The 23,029-nt window shown below is 37.7% G+C and overlaps 1 protein-coding gene across 1 annotated transcript in view; it reads left to right on the top strand.

Moving 5' to 3' along the window:
- The window catches only part of LOC136388496 (uncharacterized protein PF3D7_1120000-like), a 419,710-nt gene that overhangs the window by 371,829 nt on the left and 24,852 nt on the right, over positions 1 to 23,029 (top strand). The window contains exons 42-45 of the mRNA XM_066360321.1: positions 6,104 to 6,124; positions 7,536 to 7,556; positions 9,129 to 9,149; positions 10,583 to 10,613. Coding sequence (XP_066216418.1) covers positions 6,104 to 6,124; positions 7,536 to 7,556; positions 9,129 to 9,149; positions 10,583 to 10,613 — 94 coding nt within the window. The remainder of the gene's footprint in view (positions 1 to 6,103; positions 6,125 to 7,535; positions 7,557 to 9,128; positions 9,150 to 10,582; positions 10,614 to 23,029) is intronic.

Raw genomic sequence — 23,029 nt, 5'->3', positions numbered from 1 at the left:
GATAAAGACCTGTATTAGTCACTGGTCAGATGTGAGAGAGTGGGGCGTCCCTCTTCTACTGTACTTGATTATATGACCCAGGTGTTCCTTTAAAAACAGCCAACCATGCCCGGTATTTATTCGTTGGCATTATGCTGACACCATGATCAAACACAAATGTACAGAGCAGGTGTCATATGACCAGTGTAATAAAACCAGTTGTATCGAGTGGGGCACCTCCACTGTACACGTCCTCATTGCTGGTTCAGTCCTGTTTCCTATGTGAATATGTTTGTTTTTTAACTAAAAAAGGAGATAGTTTAGTGACAGGAGAATGCTTAGTGTTGCCCATCCCAGAATTTCTGACCTAACACCCTTATTGTTTTATGTCCTGACTTATTTTCCTGTGCACAAGGGACAGGGGTGGGAAACAGTATTGTTTCCGAAGGGTGAAATGTCCTTTGAAACCTTACGGTTCCTACTTTCACAGATACGGGTCAGTGTGTGCTCCAGAGTGAACTAGGAAAGGGGCCCAGCATTTCAGATTCTCCCATTTTACTCCACCATTTTTTTTGTTGTTGCAATCCAGGGGACAGAGCCTTCTGTCACATAAATTTTACCAATCAGATATCTGGAAGTTTAGGTACTTTTAAAGTTTCTGATTGTAATTTTTCTCAAAGGACAGCTCAGGTCATTTGATTCCCAACCTCCCACACTGTCATTTCTTCCCGATCATTTGATTGACTTAGCTGCATTCAGGCCTGAGTTAAAACACACACTCAGACACAATGAGGTTGCGAATTAATTGGTGGACAAAACGTTATGAATAGAAGCACATAAGAACCTAACCCTGTGTTTACCTACGAGCAATCTTTCAGTAACTCCTGTACAGTGGTTGTAGCAACTTTATACAGTGAAGGTACGGCTATTAGCATTGATGCTAACTGGATATAATTTGTATATATACATGTCCAAAGACCATTTTAATTATAACAGATATTTCATAGTGGTCCACATACAGTGAAAAGTGATCAAGAATAATTTTATTAAAACATCAGAACAAATATTTAAAAAAATTTTAAGATAGAATAAATATACTTCCTTTCCTTATTTTAAAAGGATTTTTAATGTTTTATTCAAATTATTGGGATGACTTGGTTAATAAAAGCACACAGGTCTCAGGAGCACAATTCTATCCCACCTCCTCCGTGTGCGGTGATGTGTTCCCACCCCAGTCACGGATTCTCTGTCAATCTTTTATTTATTTTAAATCTTTATGTCATCACATGTCACATGGTATTTTTATAATTATAATGGTGATTTCAATGGAATGGATTTTCAAGGTATATTCTTTATTCGTGGAATAGACGAGACTTGTCCACGTGGCAGGAACAACCATTAGCAGATAAGGACTCTTGCTGCCTCTGGTTTACAGAGTTTAGAGAACCTGTCTCGTGTGTGTGCTTGGATATTTGCTACTTTGGTAAGAGAAAGGCACAGTAAGGTCCAGTGAGGAACAAAATCTCTGTCAGAGAATCTAAACCCTTTCTCTGTCCTGAACTCAGCACCCATGAGAATTAAGATAAGCTTCATTCAGGAATGAGTTAAATCAGAAACCCAAACTCACTGTGATTAAAAATCAACCCGTGGACAAAAACACAGAGGACGTAGTCCCCAGACACCTGACCTATGTCACTGGGAGGAGCTGTGTGTCAGTGCTCCTTCCACAGTGTGGTGGCCACTCTGCACCATGTCGCTGCCACGGCAGTGAGACTCACTGATGTGTTTAAAGTATCCATTGACCATACTAAAGCTTACAAATAGAGTAACAAAAGCATAAATATTTTAAATAGATCAAGAATAATTTCAGCCTAGCCTGTGGTGGCCCCTTGGATAGAGCGTGGACCTGGAACACTGAGTTTGTCAGTTTGACCCTGGACTTGCCCGGACACGGCACCCAGGGCAGCAGCTACAGCTACAGTGAAGCAGCCATGAGTCCACACTCTTCCACCTGCCTCTCCTCTATGTCATAGTCATAAATTAAATCTTTTCAAAAGAATTTTTATAATAAGTTAAACAGGAAAACCTATATTTTCTAAATTTTATAATATTTTTCTCATTTAAATCCCTGTTCAACTTTCTTATTTACTGTAGTATAATGTGGACGGTATTGAGCTCTCAGCCAGTGTGTAGGTGTGTGTGTAGGGGGGCATGTGTGATTTGCTGTGTGTTTGTGAGTTCATTTGAAATGTGGTGAGGTTAAATTAAAATGAAAATTATCAGTAAATTTGTATTCTCTTTGTGGTTGTTTCCCATGAAATTGACATTGAATTCTTTTTTCTTTTTCAGATGAATTGGAGAAAAAAATAGGTAAAGTTTCTGACATTTTTTTTTACTCTTGATCCAATTGAAAACATCTGGTTTATTTTAAGCTTTGACATTGCTGGCCTTTTAATCAAAGTACCTTCCACTGGCCTGTCTTTTTGTGAGATGTCTACTGTCCCCTTACTTGATTTTGTTTCTGAAGTGAGAAGCAGGGAGGCAGAGAGTCAGACTCCTGCATATGCCAGACTGAGATCCACACAGCATGCCCACCAGGGGGTGATGCTCTGCCCATTTGGGGTGTTGCTCTATTTCCACCGGACCATTCTAGCACCTGAGTCAGAGGCCATGGAGACATCCTCAGTGCCCGGGCGAACTTTGCTCCCTTGGAGACTCAGCTGCAGGAGAGGAAGAGAGAGACAGAGAGGAAGGAGAGAGGGAGGGGTGGAGAATCAGGGGCGCTTCTCCTGTGTGCCCTGGATGGGAATCAAACCTGGGACTCCTGCACGCTGGGCTGACACGCTACTGTTGAGACAACAGACCAGGGCTCCCCTGCTTGATTTTGAGAAAGCATTTCTTTAATTTGGAACTCTTTTTTTCTTTCCTATCTTCCATTCTTTCCCTTTTCTTCTCTTTTACTTTATGGAGTCATTTCCTTGTAAACATTGGTGGCTTCAGTCTTGCAGTAAATTGACTCAGTTTCAGTAAGACATTGGTGAGATGAAGGGTGTTAAGGTGATGGAAACGAGAATTTTAATGTTTACATATGTCACAGGTTTAGATTAGAATGTATTTATATATAAATATAAATGTATGTATTTCTAGAAAATATTCAAACTTTAGACCTCTGTCAAGTATTCCAAGTTTGAGGGCCCATTAATATGCAATTAATATTTCTAATCCTTGAGAGAAAAGAATCCAAACTTTCACCATTCATTGTCTCTCTCCATTGTCTTTTCACAGCCTGTGTCATGATAAATACATTGTGTCATTCATTGCTCAGATGTGACAGACTAGGGCATCATCTTCCATTCTCCTTGATCATATGACCCAGGTGTTTCAAGGTCTCCAAATATTTTACAAAATTTTTTCTAGACTTTAAAAATATCCAGACATGCCCATTTTTTATTCTTCAGCATTATTTTGACACCAGTATCAAATGACAAAGTGCACTTAAAAATATACAATTTTCAAAAGGAGGACATGTCATAGGACATGTGAAAAAGTGAACCATCTCTGACCTATACTTTCTGTGTAAAGGGTGCAGGAAATAGTATTGACCACAATGTTTTAAAAATAAGAAAATTTTATCATTCAAAGCTTAATATTGTCTTTTCCTAAACACAATTCCCCTTATATTTTTTTTCTTGAGAATGGTCTTTACGCATGTATCTCTCTACTGTACAGAGCAGATTCTATATGACGAGTGCAACAGTCCGGTTTTGTCATGCAGGCTTCCTCTCCTGTTCGATTCCTCATCGCTGGTTCAGTGCCTGTCTTTTATGTAAAAATATTTGTTTTTTAATCTGAAAAAGCTGATAGTCCAGTCTCAGTGGAACACTTAATATTGCACATCCAAAACTTTCTGACCTAACACCCTCACTTTTATTTCCTGACTTAGTTTCCTGTGCACAGGGGACAGGGGAGGGAGAACAGCACTGACTCTGATGGGTGAGGTGTCCCTTGGATCCTCAGGGTTCCTGCTTTTACAGACATGGGTCCCCGTGTGCTCCACAGTGAACTATGAAAGGGCACATTTCTGTTCTTCCTCCTACCAGGCAGTCTGTTTTCACTTGGAATTAGTTGTTTAATTATTCCTTTTCCCTATCACCTGAGAGTGAGCAGCAGAAAGGTCAGTACGGTAACCTCCTCCCTGTCATTTTCTCATCTCTCCCTTAAACCACTGTCTTCCTCTGAGTGATCATCTCACTATTGTCTCAGTGTCTTGTTCTTCCAACTCTGATTCGCTGTCTTCAATTGTTGTTCAGTTCCTCCCATTATTACCCCTCCAATTGTCTTGTTGTTGCATCAAGAAACTAGAGCATTTATGTCAAATTAATTTTATCACTAAGATATCTGAAAGTGTAAGTACTTTTAAATTTAGGGGGTGTAAGTTTTCCTCAAGGACAGTGAGGTCATTTGATTCAGAACCTCCCTCACTGTCATTTCTTCCCCTTCATCTGACTGACTCAGCATCATTCAGACATGGCTTAAAACACACATCCAGATACAACAAGGTTGAGAATTAATACGTGGACAAAAATGCTGTGATAGATGCACATAAGAACTTAACCCAGACTTGCCTATACGAGCAATCTTTCATCAACCTTTATACAATAATTGTAGCAACTTTGTACATCGAAGGTACTGCAAATAGAATGGAATACATACATGTATAGAAACATCCAAAGACCTTAAATTTGACAAATATATCAGAGTGTTTCACATAGTCTGAAATAGAATAAAAATTGATTTTATTAAAAAATACCAAATAAACATTTTTAAAATTTTACAGAGTTTTATATACATGCTTTATTTCTCCTATTGTATGTTTTTTTAATGTTTTATTGAATGTATTGGGGTGATCTTGATTAATGATCTATGCAGGTCTAAATAGCACAATTCTAAAACACGCCAGTCATGTATCCTTCTGTTTCCCTGTTATTTATTTTAAATATTTATGTCTCCATATGTCACGTGGTATTTTTAAAGAAATACTGATGATTTCAGGGAATTGGTTATCAAGGTATATTCTTTATGCATAGAATAGATGAGACTTGTCCATGTGGCCAAAACAATCATTTTCGGGTGGAACGCTTGTGTTACGTCTTCTTTACGAAAATCCTGTCTCGTGTGTGTGTGCTTCAGTATTTGGTTCTCTGTTAAGAGAAAGGCTCAGTGAGGTCCAGTGAGAAACAGAATCTCCGTCAGAGAATCCCAGTCCTGAGATCCTCCTGAATTCAGCTCCCATGAGTACTAAGATTTTCTTCATTCAGGAATGAGTTAAATGAGATGCTCAAACACATTGTGGTTAAAACTCAACCCGTGGACAAAAACATGAAGGATGAAGCCCCCCGACCCCTAAGCCTGTGTCACTGGAAGGAGCTGTGTGTCAGAGTTACTTCCACAGTGTGGTGTCCACACTGCACGATGTCACTGCCATAGCAGTGAGACTCACTGATGTGTTTAATGTATCAAATGACCTTGTTGAGCTCCCAAACTGAATGATACGAACATAAATATTTTAAATAAACCAAGCATACTTTTAGCCTGGCCTGTGGTCATGCAGTGGATAGTGTGTGGACCAGAACACTGAGGTTGCCAGTTTGACCCTGCGCTTCCCAGGACACGTCACCCAGAGCAACAACATACAACTAAAGTGACGTAGCTCTGAGACCATATGCTTTCCTCCTGCCTCTCACCACGTCTCTATGAAATAGTAATAAATGAAATCTTTCCAGAAAAGCAGTTATTTCAAAAATTAACCAGAAAAAATAATACTTTTAAAATTTTATATTTTTTTACTAAATTAACTTCATTTTTCACCTTTTTTTTTTAACTGCAGTATGCCTGTGGAATATAGTGAGCTCTGAGCCCGTGTGTAGCTGTGCCTAAAGTGGGGTGATTTGTTGTGTGTGTGTGTGTGTGTGTGTGTGTCTGTGTGTGTGTGTGTGTGTGAATGTGTGTTCATCTGAACTGTGGTCTGGTTAATTCTGAATTTGAATATATCAGTAAATTTGAATTCTCTTTGTAGTTGTTTCCCATTAAATTGACATTGACTTTTTCTTTTTTTCTCTTTCAGAGGAATGTAAAGAAACAATAGGTAAAATTATTGATATTCTTTTACTCTGATCCACTTAAAAATATCCAGTTTATTTCTGCCTTTGACATTTCTGGCCTTTTTATCCAAGTGCCTTCCATTGGCCTGTCCTCCTCCTGGATGTCCACTGTCCCCACCTGATTCTGGGACAGCACTTCTCCCGTGTGGGGCTCTGTCCCTTTCTGTTTCCTACATTCCCTCCTTTCCTATTCCTTCATTCTCATTTTACACAATTATTTCCCTGTAAACATTGGTGGCTTCAGCCTCACAGAATGTCGACTCAGTTTCATTAAGACATTGGTGAGACAAAGGGTATTACGGTGACAGATACATAATTATTTATATATACAAATATTATAGGCTTACATTATAATATACATATATAAAAATATATGTATATACTTCTGGGAAATATTCAAAATTAAGAACTCTGTCAAGTTTTTCAAGTTTTAGATCCCATTATTACCAATTAATATTTCTCCAAACCCTTGAGAGAAAAGACTCCAAACTTACATCATTCAGTGTCTCTGTCCATTGTCTTCTCACATCCTGTGTCGTGATAAATACCTGACATCATTCACTCATCATATGGGACAGAGTGAGGCATCCCTCTTCCACTGTCCTTGATCATATGAACCAGGTGTTCTCAGTTAACTAAATATTTTACATAATTTTTCATAAAATATAAAATATCCATCCATACCTGTTTTTAATTCTTTGGCATAATGTTGCCATTGTTATCTAATGACAAACAGCACTTAAAAATAAACAGTTTTCAGAAGGATGAAGTATCTTAAGACCTGTAGAAAAGTGATACATGTCTGACCTGTACCTTTTGTGTAAAGGATAAAAAAAAATATTGAGCACAATACTACCGAAAAAAAAATTTAATCAATCAAAGCTTAAGGTTGTGTTCTCTAATAATAATTACAGTTATATTTGTTTCTTTGGGACTGGTCTATAGGAGTATGTTTCTCTCATGTACAGAGCAGGTGTCATATGATTAGTGCTTCCAAAACAGTTTGTCAAGATGGACGTCTCTACTGTACACTTCCTCGTGACTGGCTAAGTCTCTGCCTCATTTGTAAATATGTTTCTTTTTAATCTGAAAAAGATGATTGTCCAGTGACATGGGATTACTTAGTATTTCACATCCCAGCATTTCTGATGTAGCTCCCTCTTTCTTTAATTTCTTGACTTACTATCTTGTGCACAAGGGACAGGGCAGGGAGAACAGCAGTGACTTCAATGGGTGAGATGGTTTTTAAAACATCATGATTCCTACATTCACTAATATGGGTCAGTGTGTACTCAAGAGTGAACTATGACTGGGGGCCGATTTCTGTTTTCTTTCTTATCTGATATTGTGTTTTCACCTGGAATGATTTGCGTATTTTTTTCATTTCCTTTTCAGCTCTGAGTAAAGAGCAGAGAAGTAAGTACTGATAACCTCCTCCCCGTGTCCTTCCCTCACCTGTTCCTTACCCCCTGTCTTCTCTCTCGGGGACAGAGAGTCCCTGCCTTTTTTCTCAGAGTCTTGGACTTTTAACTCTAACAGGTCATCCTTATTACAACAACATTTACTATGTGGTTGAAATCAAGAGACAGGGCCTCCTGTCAGATGAATTTAACATCCAAAGACCTTACATTTGACAAATATATCAGAGTGCTTCACATTGTCTGAAAAAGAATAAAAAATGATTTTATTAAAAAATACCAAATAAATATTTTTAAAGTTTTACATAGTTTTATAAATATGCTTTATTTCTCCTATTATATGTTTTTTTTTAATGTTTTATTGAATGTATTGGGGTGATCTTGATTAATGATCTATGCAGGTCTAAATAGCACAATTCTAACACATACCAGTCATGTATCCTTCTGTTACCCTGTTATATATTTAAATATTTTTGTCTCCATATATCATGTGGTATTTTTAAAGAAGTACTGATGATTTCAGGGAATGAGTTTTCAAAGTATATTCTTTATTCATAGAATAGACGAGACTTGTCCATGTGGCCAAAACAACTATTATCGGGTGGAACGCTTACATTACTTCTTCTTTTCAAAAATCCTGTCTTGTGTGTGTGTGTGCTTCAGTATTTGTTTCTCTGTTGAGATAAAGGCTCAGTAAGTTCCAGTGAGAAACAGAATCTCCGTCAGAGAATCCCAATCCTGTGTTCCTCCTGAATTCAGCTCCCATGAGTACTAAGATTTTCTTCATTCAAGAATGAGTTAAATGAGATGCTCAAACACATTGTGGTTAAAACTCAACCCATGGACAAAAACATGAAGGACGCAGCCCCCAGAACCCTGAGCCTGTGTCACTGGGAGGATCTCTGTGTCAGTGCTCCTTCCTCAGTGTGGTGGCCACTCTGCACGATGTCACTGCCATAGCAGTGAGACTCACTGATGTGTTTAATGTATCAAATGACCTTATTGAGCTCCCAAACTGAATGATACGAACATAAATATTTTAAATAAACCAAGCATACTTTTAGCCTGGCCTGTGGTCATGCAGTGGATAGTGTGTGGACCAGAACACTGAGGTTGCCAGTTTGACCCTGCGCTTCCCAGGACACGGCTTCCCAGGACACATCACCCAGATCAACAACATACAACTAAAGTGACGTAGCTCTGAGACCATAGGCTTTCCTCCTGCCTCTCACCACGTCTCTATGAAATAATAATAAATGAAATCTTTCCAGAAAAGCAGTTATTTCATAAATTAACCAGAAAAAATAATACTTTTAAAATTTTATATTATTTCACTAAATTAACATCATTTTCCACCTTTTTTTAAATTTCAGTATGCCTGTGGAAATAGTGAGCTCTGAGCCCGTGTGTAGCTGTGCCTAGGGTGGGGTGATTTGTTGTGTGTGTGTGAATGTGTGTTCATCTGAACTGTTGTCTGGTTAATTCTGAATTTGAATAATTCAGTAAATTTGAATTCTCTTTTTAGTTTCCCATTAAATTGACATTGACCTTTTCTTTTTTTCTCTTTCAGAGCAATGTAAAGAAACACTAGGTAAAATTAATAATATTCCTTTACTCTGATCCACTTAAAAATATCCAGTTTATTTCTGCCTTTGACATTTCTGGCCTTTTTATCCAAGTGCCTTCCATTGGCCTGTCCTGCTCCTAGATGTCCGCTGTCCCCACCTGATTCTGGGACAGCACTTCTCCCGTGTGGGGCTCTGTCCCTTTCTGTTTCCTACCTTCCTTCCTTTCCCTTCCTTCATTCTCATTTTACACAATTATTTCCCTGTAAACATTGGTGGCTTCAGTCTCAGAGAATGTCGACTCAGTTTCATTAAGACATTGGTGAGACAAAGGGTATTAAGGTGACTGATACATAATTATTTATATAGACAAATATTATAGGCTTACATTATAATATACATATATAAAAGTATATTTATATATTTCTGGGAAATATTCAAAATTAAGAACTCTGTCAAGTTTTTCAAGTTTTAGATCCCATTATTACCAATTAATATTTCTCCAAAACCTTGAGAGAAAAGACTCCAAACTTTCATCATTCAGTGTCTCTGTCCATTGTCTTCTCACATCCTGTGTCATGACAAATACCTGACATCATTCACTCATCATATGGGACAGAGTGAGGCATCCCTCTTCCACTGTCCTTGATCATATGAACCAGGTGTTCTCAGTTAACTAAATATTTTACATAATTTTTCATAAAATATAAAATATCCATCCATACCTTTTTTTAATTTTTTTGGCATAATGTTGCCATTGTTATCTAATGACAAACAGCACTTAAAAATAAACAGTTTTCAGAAGGATGAAGTATCTTAAGACCTGTAGAAAAGTGATACATGTCTGACCTGTAACTTTTGTGTAAAGGATAAAAAAAAAATATTGACCACCAAAAAAATATATTGACCACAATAATCCAGAAAAAAAAATTTTAATTAATCAAAGCTTAAGGTTGTTTTCTCTCATGATAATTACATTTATATTTGTTTCTTTGGGACTGGTCTATGAGAGTATGTTTCTCTAATGTACAGAGCAGGTGTCATATGATTAGTTCTTCCAAAACCGTTTGTCGAGATGGACATCTCTACTGTACACTTCCTCGTGACTGGCTAAGTCTCTGCCTCATTTGTAAATATGTTTCTTTTTAATCTGAAAAAGATGATTGTCCAGTGACATGGGATTACTTAGTATTTTGCATCCCAGCATTTCTGATGTAGCTCCCTCTTTCTTTAATTTCTTGACTTACTATCTTGTGCACAAGAGACAGTGCAGGGAGAACAGCACTGACTTCGATGGGTGAGATGGTTTTTAAAACATCATGATTCCTACATTCACTAATATGGGTCAATGTGTACTCAAGAGTGAACTATGACTGGGGGCAGATTTCTGTTTTCTTTCTTATCTGATATTGTGTTTTCACCTGGAATGATTTGTGTATTTTTTTCATTTACTTTTCAGCTCTGAGTGAAGAGCAGATAAGTAAGTACCGGTAACCTCCTCCCCGTGTCCTTCCCTTACCTGTTCCTTATCCCCTGTCTTCTCTCTCAGTGACCTTCTGCCTCTTTCTCAGAGTCTTGGTCTTTTAACTCTTACAGGTCATCCTTATTATCACAACATTTACCATGTGGTTGCAATCAAGGAGACAGGGCCTTTCTGTCAGATGAATTTAACAAAAGGTTATCTGGAAGTTTAGGTACATTTAAGTTTCAGAGTGTAAGCTTTTTCCAAGGACACCTATGGTTTTTGGTACAGAAAACCCTCACTGTTGTTTCCTTCCCTTCTTCTGATTCACTCAGCTTCATTCCACTCTGAGTTACTATGGACACTCAGATACAATAATATTGTGAATTAATTAGTGGCCAAATACACTGTGAAGAGATACACATAAGAAGCTAATCCTGTAATAATCCACATGAGCAGTCTTTTGATAACTCTTGTACAGTGGTTGTTCAGACTTTGTACAGTGTGGGTGCTACAAATTAAATGAAACACAGCTTGATCTGTGGTGGAACACTGGATAAAGCTTCAACCTGGAATGCTGAGGTCACTGGTCAAAACCCAGCACTTTTCTGGTCAAGGTACATATAGGAATTGATGCTTCTGGCTTCTACCCCTTTCTCTCTCTCTCTATTTCTCTCGCTCACTCTATCTTCTCTCTAAAATGAATAAATTAAAAATATTTTAAAAAGGAACACAAACATTTTATGTATATATACATATATATAAAAGCATCCAAACACCATTTTAAATATGATGAATATTTCTTAGTGCTCCACAGAGAGGGAAAAGGGATCAAAATAATTTAATTATTAAATATCAAACAAATATATTTAAAATTTTACATAATTCACTAAATTTGCTTCATTTCTCCTATTCAAAGGATTTTTTAATATTTTATTGAAATAATCAGGGTGACCTTGGTTAATAAACTATACAGGCTCAGGTGCACAATTCTATCACACCTCATCTGCATGTGGCAGTGTGTTCAAACCCCAGTCACGTATCTGCTGTTACCCTTTGATTTATTATAAATCTTTATGTCCCCACATGAACATGTTATTTTTTAATTGTAGTAATGATCTCAGTGGAATGGATTTTCAAGACATATTCTTTTTATATATAGTATTATTTAGATAATTAACTTTAACAGGGTGGCATTGGTCAACTAAAACACATAGATTTAGAGAAAACATCTCCAGATCGTTTTGACATTCAGTTACGTTGTATACCCATCACCCCAAGTCAGATAGTCCTCCATCATCCTTCATTTGGTTTTCTATATGTCCCTCTTTCCCACCAGCTCCTCCTTTTCCTCCTTTCCACTCCCCCTGGTAACCACTGCACTATTATCTATGTCCATAAGTCTCAATATTGTGTCCCACATATGTATGGAATCATATACTTCTTAGTTTCTTCTGATTTACTTATTTTACTCATTATAATGTGATCAAGTTTCATCCATGTTGTTGTAAATGATCTGCTGTCATCATATCTTATGGCTGAGTAGTATTCCATAGTATATATGTACCACATCTTCTTTATCCAATCTTCTAATTAAGGGCTTTTTGGTTGTTTCTATGTCTTGTCCACCATAAACAATGCTGCAATGAACATGGGATTGCATTGTCTTTATGTACCAATGATTTTGAGGTTTAGGAGTAAATACCCTGTAGAGGAATTACTGGGTCATATTGTAGTTCTGTTGTTTATTTTTTGAGGAACCACAATACTTTCTTCCATAATGGTTGTACCACTTTACATTCCCACAAACAGTGGATAAGGCACTCAACAACACAGGCATAAAAGAAAAATATCTTGACATAATAAAGGCCATTTATGACAAACTATAAGCTAACATCATATTAAATGGCAAAAAACTGAAAACTTTTCATCCAAAACCAGGAACAAGACAGGTTGTCTACTCTCTCCATTCTTATTTAATGTAGTGCTCGAAGTTCTAGCCAGAGCAATCAGACAAGATAAAGAAATAAAAGGCATTCATATTGGGAAAGAAGAATTAAAGGTTTCACTGTTTGCAGATGACATGATCCTGTATATAGAAAACACCAAGGACTCCACAGAAAGACTATTAGAAACAATAAACAAATATAGTAATGTCACATGATAAAAATTAACATAGAGAAGTCTATTGTATTCTTACATGCTAATAATGAAACTTCAGAAAATGAGCTAAAAAGAGATCACTTTTACAGTTGCAACAAAAAAATAAAATACCTAGGAATAAACATAACAAAGAATGTAAAGAATCTACATAATGAAAACTGCAAAGCGTTGTTAAAGAAAATAAAAAAAGACACATTGAAATGGAAAAAATATTTCTTGTTCTTGGATAGGAAGAATAAATATAGTTAAAATGACCATATTACCCAAAGCAATACACAAATTTAACACAATTCCCATCAAAATTCCAATGTCGTTTTTTAAAGAAATAATACAAAAAATCATCAGGTTTATATGGGACTATAAAAAACGTTGAATAGCTCAAGTAATCCTAAGGAAAAAAACAAAGCTGGGAGCATTACAATACCTGACTTCAAATTATACTACAGAGCCACTACAATCAAAACAGCATGATATTGGCAGAAAAACAGTCACTCAGACCAATGGAACAGAATAGAGAGCCCAGAAATAAAACCACATATATACATTGAAATCATGTTTGATAAAGGACTCAGAAACAGAAAATGAAGAAAAGAAAGCCTCTTCAATAAATGGTACTGGGAAAACTGGAAAGCTATGTGCAAAAAAATGAAACTTGACTACAATTTGTCTTCTTGTACAAAAGTAATTCAAAATGGATCAAAGACCTAAAAATAACATCTAAAACAATAAAATACACAGAAAAAAAATAGATACTAAACTCACAGACCTTGGCCATAGAGGATACCTAATGAATTTAACTGCAAAGACAAGGGAAGTGAAGGCAAAGATAAATGAATGAGACAACATCAGACTAGGAAGCTTCTGCACAGCAAGAGAAACTGACAACAAAACAGACAGACAGCCAACTAAATGGAAAATGATATTTTCGAACAACAGCTGAGATAAGGGCCTAATATCCAAAATATATAAATAACTCACAAAACTCAACAGCAAAGAAGCAAATACTACGATTAAAAAAAAATGGGGAGAGGACATGAACAGACACTTCTCCCAGGAAGAAATACAAATGGCCAACAGATATATGAAAAGATGCTCATCTTCTTTAGCTATTAGAGAAATGCAAATCAAACTACAATAAGATACCACCTTACACCTGTTAGATTAGCTATTATCAACAAGACAGGTAATAAGTGCTGGAGAGGCTGTGGAGATATATTCTTTATTTATGAAATAGAAGTGACTTGGCCACGTTGCAGAAACAATCATTAGCAGATGTAACGCTTTTGCTGTGACTTCTTTACAGTACATAGAAAACCTCTTTCATACACGTGTGCTTAGATATTATTTTCTCAGTTAAGGAAAGGCACAGTAAGTTCCAGTGAGGAACAGAATCTCTGTCAGAGAATCGCACTCCTGCTCTCCCCTGAATTCAGCCCCCATGAGTATTAAGATATTTTTCTTTCAATAAAGAATTGAAACAGATGCTCAAATAAATACCTTGTGGTTAAAAATCAATTCCTGGGAAAAAACATGGAGGACGCAGCCCCCAGACCCCTGACCCTGTGTCCCTAGGAGGAGCTGTGTGTCAGTGCTCCTTCCACAGTGTGGTGGCCACTCTGCACGATGTCACTGCCACAGCAGTGAGTCTCTCTGATGTAAGAATCCAATGACAATACTAAAGATAGCAAACTGAATAACAGAAACATTAATATTTCAAAAATAAACCAAGAATATTTTCAGCCTAGCCTGTGGTGGCCCCGTGGATAGAACGTGCACTTGGAACACCGAGGTTGCCACTTCGACCCTGGACTTGGCCGGGCACGAAACACAGGGCAGCAGCTACAGCTAAAGCCATGAGTCCATAGCTTCCGTCCCTCCTCTCATCTCTACGTAATATTAACAAATAAAATATTGTCATTAAAACAATTATTTATAAATTAAACAGCTAAACAAATATTTTTAAAACATTATTTTACTAAATTTACTCCCTTTTCAGCCTTTTTATTTAGTGTAGAGTAGCTGCAGAAAATAGTGAGCTCTGATCTATTGTGCAGGTGTGTGTTTTAAGAGAGCATGTGTGATTTGATGTGTTTTTATGTGTTAATCTGAAATTAACCTATTTTTAATTTGAATTTATCTATTAATTATACTTCTCTTTTTGGTTGTTTCCCATAATACTAACATTAGCCGTTTTTTTCTCTTTCAGGACACATGAACATAATGATAGGTAAAATTACTGATATTCCTTTACTTTTGATCCACTTGAACTCCTCTGTTTAATTTCTCTCCTTGATATTTCCTGCCTTTTTATCTAAGTGCCTTCCGTTGGCCTGTCCTCCTCCTAGATGTCCACTGTCCACACCCAGATTCTGAGACAGCACTTCTCCCTTTTGTGAGTCTGTCCATTTCTATTTCCTATTTTCCACCCTTCACCTTCCTTCTTTTCTTCTTTTACACAACTATTTTTCTGAAAACATTGGCTGCTGTCTTGCAGTAAATTGTCACAGTTTTATCAAGTCATTGGTGAGATGAACGGCATTAACCTGAATGATACTTGAATTTTAATGTAAACATGTTACAGGGTTATATTAGCATATATATATATATACACACACACACAAACAACACACACACACACATATATATAAATATTATATATATATATATATAATATATATATATATATATATATGCACACACAAACACTTCTGGAATATATTCAACCTTAACACCTCTCTCAAGTATTCAATCTTTGAGGGACTATTACTCTGCAATTAATACTTCCCCAAACGCTTGAGAGAAAACACTCCAAACTGTCAGCATTCAGCGTGTCTGTCCATTGTCTTCTCACAGCCTGTGTCATGATAAAGACCCTGTATTAGTCACTGGTCAGATGTGAGAGAGTGGGGCGTCCCTCTTCTACTGTACTTGATTATATGACCCAGGTGTTCCTTTAAAAACAGCCAACCATGCCCGGTATTTATTCATTGGCATTATGCTGACACCATGATCAAACACAAATGTACAGAGCAGGTGTCATATGACCAGTGTAACAAAACCAGTTGTATCGAGTGTGGCACCTCCACTCTACACGTCCTCATTGCTGGTTCAGTCTCTGTTTCCTATGTGAATATGTTTGTTTTTTAACTAAAAAAGGAGATAGTTCAGTGACAGGAGAATGCTTAGTGTTGCACATCTCAGAATTTCTGACCTAACACCCTTATTGTTTTATGTTCTGACTTATTTTCCTGTGCACAAGGGACAGGGGTGGGAAACAGTATTGTTTCCGAAGGGTGAAATGTCCTTTGAAACCTTACGGTTCCTACTTTCACAGATACAGGTCAGTGTGTGCTCCAGAGTGAACTAGGAAAGGGGCCCAGCATTTCAGATTCTCCCATTTTACTCCACCATTTTTCTTGTTGTTGCAATCCAGGGGACAGAGCCTTCTGTCACATAAATTTTACCAATCAGATATCTGGAAGTTTAGGTACTTTTAAAGTTTCTGATTGTAATTTTTCTCAAAGGACAGCTCAGGTCATTTGATTCCAAACTTCCGACACTGTCATTTCTTCCCGATCATGTGATTGACTTAGCTGCATTCAGGCCTGAGTTAAAACACACACTCAGACACAATGAGGTTGCGAATTAATTGGTGGACAAAACGTTATGAATAGAAGCACATAAGAACCTAACCCTGTGTTTACCTACGAGCTTTCTTTTCCACATTTTTGCTTATGTAGAACACCTGTGCACAATAGTGAGCTCTGAGCCCTTTGTGTAGTTGTCTGTTTCGGGGGAGGATGGTGTGTGTGATTTGTGTGTGTGTGTGTTCATCTGAAATTAACCTATTATAAATTAGAATTTATCATTAAATTTGAATTCTCTTTGTGTTCTTTTCTCATAAAAATGACATTAATATTATGTTTTTGGTTTTTTTTTTCAGGAGAAGTAATAAAGAAATATGGTAAAATTACTGATATATTCTTTTACTCTTGATCCACTTGAAAACATTTGGTTTATTTTTCTCTTGGACATTTCTGGGCTTTTTATCCAACTGCTTTCTCTTGGTCTGTCCCCTCCTAGATGTCCACTGTCTCCCCTTGATTCTGATACAGCGCTTCTCCCATTTGTGGCTCCATTTCTGTTTCCTACCTTCCAACCTTTTCCATTCCCTCTTTTCTCATTTTACACAAATATTTCCCTGTAAACATTGGATGCTCTGTCTTACAGGAAATCATCACACTTTCATTAACATTGGTCAGATGAAGGGCATTCAGTTGACAAAATCATGATTTTTTTTTTTTCCTTTTTCTGAAGCTGGAAACAGGGAGAGACAGTCAGACAGACTCCCGCATGCGCCCGACAGGGATCCACCCGGCACGCCCACCAGGGGGCTACGCTCTGCCCACCAGGGGGCAATGCTCTGCCCATCCTGGGCGTCGCCATGTTGCGACCAGAGCCACTCTAGCGCCTGAGGCAGAGGCCACAGAGCCATCCCCAGCGCCCGGGCCATCTTTGCTCCAATGGAGCCTTAGCTGCGGGAGGGGAAGAGAGAGACAGAGAGGAAAGCGCGGCGGAGGGGTGGAGAAGCAAATGGGCGCTTCTCCTGTGTGCCCTGGCCGGGAATCGAACCCGGGTCCTCCGCATGCTAGGCCGACGCTCTACCGCTGAGCCAACTGGCCAGGGCTCATGATTTTTAATATATACATGTATTAAAGGTTTGTATTGGTGTGTGTATGTAAACATATATTATGTATTTCTGAAAGATATTCAAACTTAAAACCTCTGTCAAGTATTCCAAGATATTGAGCTCATTATTATGCAATTAATTCTTCCTAAGCCTTTGAAAGGAAAGACTCCAAACTTTAACCTTTAAGTGTCTCTGTCCACTGTCTTTCACAGCCTGTATGATGATAAATACCTTAATTCATTCATTCATCAGATGTGACAAATTGGGGCATCCCTCTTTCACAGTCCTTGATCATAGGACCCAGGAGTTTCAAAGTGTTTAAATATTTTATAAAAATTTTTCCTGGCTTTTAAATATTTCCAAGCATGCAAGTATTTTATTCATTCACATTTTGTTGACATCGTTAGCAAGAGTCTTACGGTACTTAAAAATAAAGAATTTGCAGAAAGATCAAGGCTCTTAAGGCAAGTGGAAAAGTTATACATCTCAGACCTTACCTTTTATATAAGGTACAAAAACATAATATTGAAATGATTCAAAAAAAAAAAAAGACAACTTCATCATTCAAAGCTTAATATTGTGCATTTCTAACCCCCATTACAAATATACTTTTTTTCTTAGGAATGGTCTTTAAGAACAGATCTCTCCAAAGTACAGAGTAGTGTTTATATGACTAGTGACCCAAAATCGGTTGTGTGGAGATGGGGGCCTCTACTGTACACTTCCTCATCACTGGTGAAGTCCCATCCCTCATGTGAATACATTTGTCTTTTTATCTGAAAAAGGTGATAGTCCTCTGAAATGAGAATGCTTAGTATTACACATCTTTGAATCTCTAACCTAACTCCCTCAACCTTCTATTTCCTGATTTAGTTTCTTGTGCACAAGAACGGGGGGGGGGGGAGGGGGGACACAGCATTGTCTTCGATGGGTGACATGTCCTTCAGAACCTCTGGGTTCCTACTTTCACAGACATGGGTCAATGTGGACTCCAGAGTGAACAACCAATGAGGACACGTTTCTGCTCCCCTTTCTACCAGGCAGTCTGTTTTCACTTGGAATACTTTCTTTATTTCTTCCTTTTCCCTTTCACCTGAGAGTGAACAGCTGACAGGTCAGTACCGATAACCTCTACCACCTGTTATTCTTTCATCTCCTCCTTACACTGTTGTCCTCCCTCTCAGTGACCATCTAGCTACTATCTCAGCATCTTGTCCTCCCAACTCTGATTCTCCGTCTTCACAAGTTGTTCAGTTTCTCCCATTATCACCCCTCCGTGTCTCTTGTTGTTGCATCAAGGAACCAGAGCCTTTCTGTCAAATTAATTTTACCAATAACATCTGGAAATGTAGGTATTTTAAATATTTTGGCTGTAAGTTTTCTCCAAGAACAGCTCCACTTTTTGATACAGAAGCTCCCTCACTGTCATTTCTTCCCTTCTGCTGCTTCACTCAGCTTCATTCAGCCCTGAAGTAACACAGACAGTCAGATACACTAAGTTTGAGAATAAATAGGTGGACAAGAACATTGTGAATAGACGCACATAAGAACTTAATCCTGTAATAACATATACGAGCAGCCTTTCAGTAAATGTTGTACAGTGGTTGTTTCAAATTTATACAGTGTAGGTTCTGAAATTAGAATTGAACACTTACATATATGTTTGCATACATATATATGTATATATATATATATATAAATGCAAGCAAAGACCATATTAACATAACAGATACATTATAGTTGATCATATATGGTGAAAAGAAATCAAAATATTTTATTAAAATATATCAAGTAAATTTATTAAAATTTTACAGAATTTCATAAATATGCATCATTTCTCCTACTTAAAGGGACTTTTAATGACTTATTGAATTTATTGGGGTTACCTTGCTTCATAAAACTATGCAGGTTGCAATGCTGAATTGTACAACATTTCGTCTGTACATGACAATGTGTTCACCACCCCAGTCATGTTCTTTTGTCACCTAATTTTTTTTTAAATCTTTATGTTGCTACATGTCACCTTTTCTAATTGCAGTACTGATTTCAGTGAAATGGATTTCCAAGGTATATTCCTTATTCATGGAGTAGACGAGACCTGTCCACGTGACAGAAACAACCATTAGCAGATAGAATACTTTCACTCCCTCTCCTTTACCGTGTGCAGAAATCCTGTCTCATGTGTGTGCTTGGAAATTTGTTTCTCAGTTAACAGAGAGGCACAGTAAGGTCAAGGGAGAAACAGAATCTCAGTCAGAGAATCCAGTCCTGTCCCTCCCCTCAATTCAGCACCCAAGAGAATTAACCTATTCTTCACTCAGGAATGAGTGAAACAGAAACTCAAACACATTGTGGTTAACAACCAACCCATGGACAATAAACAAGGAGGATGCAGCACCCAGAGCCCTGACCCTGTGTCACTGGGAGGAGCTGTGTGTCAGTGCTCCTTCCACAGTGTGGTGGCCATTGTGCACAATGTCGCTGCCACAGCAGTGAGACTCACTGCTGCATATATAAAAGCATCCAGTGACCATACTAAAGCTAACAGACAGAGCAACAAAAACATAAGTATTTCAAATAGACCCAGAATACTTTCAGCCTAGCCTATGGTGGCCCTGTGGAGAGCATGGACCTGGAACACTGAGGTCGCCAGTTGGATCCTGGACTTGCCCAGACACGGTACACAGGCAGCAGCTACAGCCAAAGTGAAGCAGCTATGAGTCCACACACTTCCCTCCCACCACTCCTCTATGTCAGAGTAATAAATTAAATCTTTTTAAAATAACAATTCTTAATAAGTTAAACAGAAAAACCAATAATTTCTAAATTTTATAATATTTTACTCAATTAATTCCCTGTTCAAACTTTTTATTTACTGTAGTATAATGTGGACAGTAGTGAGCTCTGAGCCCGTGTGTAGGTGTGTGTGTAGGGGGCATGTGTGATTTGCTGTGTGTTTGTGTGTTCATATGAAATGTGATGAGGTTAAATTTAAATTTATATTAATCAGTAAATTTGAATTCTCTTTGTGGTTGTGTCCCATGAAATTGACATTGAATTTTTTTTCTTTTTCAGAGGAAATAAAGAAAAAAATAGGTAAAATAACTGTTATTTCTTTAGTCTTGATCCAATTGAAAATATCTGGTTTATTTTAAGCTTTGACATTGCTGGCCTTTTTATCAAAGTACCTTCCACTGGCCTGTCTTCTTCCTAGATTAGATGTCCACTGTACACTACTAGATTTTTTTCCAAAGTGAGAAGCAGGGAGACAGTGAGATAGACTCCCACATGGGCCCGACTGGGATCCACCCAGCATGCCCACCAGGGGGCGATGCTCTGCCCATCTGCACCAATGCTCTTCTGCAACCCTAGTCATTCTAGTGCCTGAGGAAGAGGCCATTGAGCCATCCTAGGCACGGGCCAACTTTGCTCCAATGGAGCCTTGGCTGTGGGAGGGGAAGAGAAATATAGAGAGGAAGGAGAGGGGGAGGGGTGGAGAAGCAGACGGGCGCTTCTCCTCTGTGCCCTGGCCGGAAATCAAACCATAGACTTCAACACGCCGGCCGATGCTATACTGCTGAGTCAACTGGCCAGGGCATCCCCCTACTTGATTTTGAGAAAGCATTTCTTTTATTTGGAACTCTGTCCATTTCTCTTTCCTACCTTCCATTCTTTCCCCTTTCTTCTTTTTTACTTTGTGAAATCATTTCTCTGTAAACATTGGTGGCTTCAGTCTTGCAGTAAATTGACTCAGTTTCAGTAAGACATTGCTGAGATGAAGGGTATTAAGGTGATGGATACGAGAATTTTAATGTATACCTATGTCACAGGTTTATATTAGCATGTATATATATATGAATATAAATGTATGTATTTCTGGAAAATATTCAAACTTAAGACCTTTGTCAAGCATTCCAAGTTTGAGGGCCCATTACTATGCAATTAATACTTCTTCTAATTCTGAGAAAAAAGTATCTAAACTTTCAGCATTCAGTATCTCTCTTCACTGTCTTTTCAAAGCTGGTGTCATGATAAATACCTTGTATCACTCACTGGTCAGATGTGAGACAGTGGGGCTTCCCTCTTCCACTGTCCTTGATCATATGACCAAGGTGTTCCAAGTTAACTAAATATTTTACATAATTTTTCTGGACTTTAAAATATCCAAGCATGCCCATTTTTTATTCTTCAACTTTGTTTTGACACCAGTACCAAATGAAAAAGTGCACTTAAAAATATACAATTTTGAAAAGGATGACATGTTGTAGGGAAAGTGGAAAAGTGAACCATCTCTGACATATTTGTCTTTGTGAAGGGTACAGGAAAAAGTATTGATCGCAATGTTTTAAAAAGAAGAAAATTTCTTCATTCAAAGCTTAATGTAGTCTTTTCTTAAACACAATCTCCATTATTTTTTATTATTAATTTTAATTCAGTGACATTAATAAATCAGGGTACATATGTTCAGAGAAAATATCACCAGATTATTTTCACTTTTGATTATGTTGCATACCCCTCACCCAAATTCAAATTGTCTTTCGTCACCTTCTATCTGTTTTCTTTGATCCTCTCCCCTCCCCATACCCCTTCTCTCTCCTTCCTCGCCCCCTCCCCACCTACCCCTCACCCCGTTACCATCATACTCTTGTCCTTGTCTCTGAGTCTCATTTTTATGTCCCATCAATGTATGGATTCATATAGTTCTTATTTTTTCTGATTTACTTATTTCACTCCGAAAAATGTTATCAAGGTCCATCCATGTTATTGTAAATGATCCACTGTTATCATTTTTTATGGCTGAGTAGTATTCCATAGTATATATGTACCAAAGCTCTTTAATCCACTCGTCCTCTGATGGACACTTGGTCTGATTCCAGATCTTCGCTATTGTGAACAATGCTGCCATAAACATGGGGGTGCATTTCTCCTGTTGGAACAGTGCTATGGTGTTCTTAAGGTATATTCCTAAAAGTGTGATGGCTGGGTCAAAAGGCAGTTCAATTTTTAATTTTTTGAGAAATCTCCATACTGTTTTCCACAGTGGCTGCACCAGACTGCATTCCCACCAGCAGTGCAGGAGGGTTCCCTTTTCTCCACATCTTCCCCAGCACTAATTCTGTGTTGTTTTGTTGATGAGTGCCATTCTGACTGTTGTGAGGTGATACCTCATTGTGGTTTTAATTTGCATTTCTCTAATGATTAGTGATGTTCAGCATTTTTTCATATCCCTATTGGCCATTTGTGTGTCCTCTTTGGAGAAACTGTAATTTCTTTTACCCATTTTTTGATTAGATTTCTTGTCTTCCTGGTTTTGAGATTAAAAGTTCTTTATATATTTTCCTTATTAACCCCTTTTCAGACGTACTGTCAAATAAGTTCTCCCATTGTGTAGTTTGTCTTTCTATTCTGTTCTTATCGTCTTAGCTGTGCAAAAGCTTTTTAGTTTGATATAGTCCCATTTGTTTATTCTATCTTTTATTTCTTGCCCGTGAAGATAAATCTGCAAATATATTGCTGCGAGACATGTCAGAGAGCTTACTGCCTATGTTTTCTTCTAAGATGCTTATGGCTTTACGGCTTACATTTAAGTC

This window comes from Saccopteryx leptura, chromosome 1, assembly GCF_036850995.1.
Source record: "Saccopteryx leptura isolate mSacLep1 chromosome 1, mSacLep1_pri_phased_curated, whole genome shotgun sequence".
NCBI classification, from domain to species: domain Eukaryota; kingdom Metazoa; phylum Chordata; class Mammalia; order Chiroptera; family Emballonuridae; genus Saccopteryx; species Saccopteryx leptura.
Note: the sequence above shows the minus strand (reverse complement) of the source record. Positions and strands in the feature narration are given on the sequence as shown.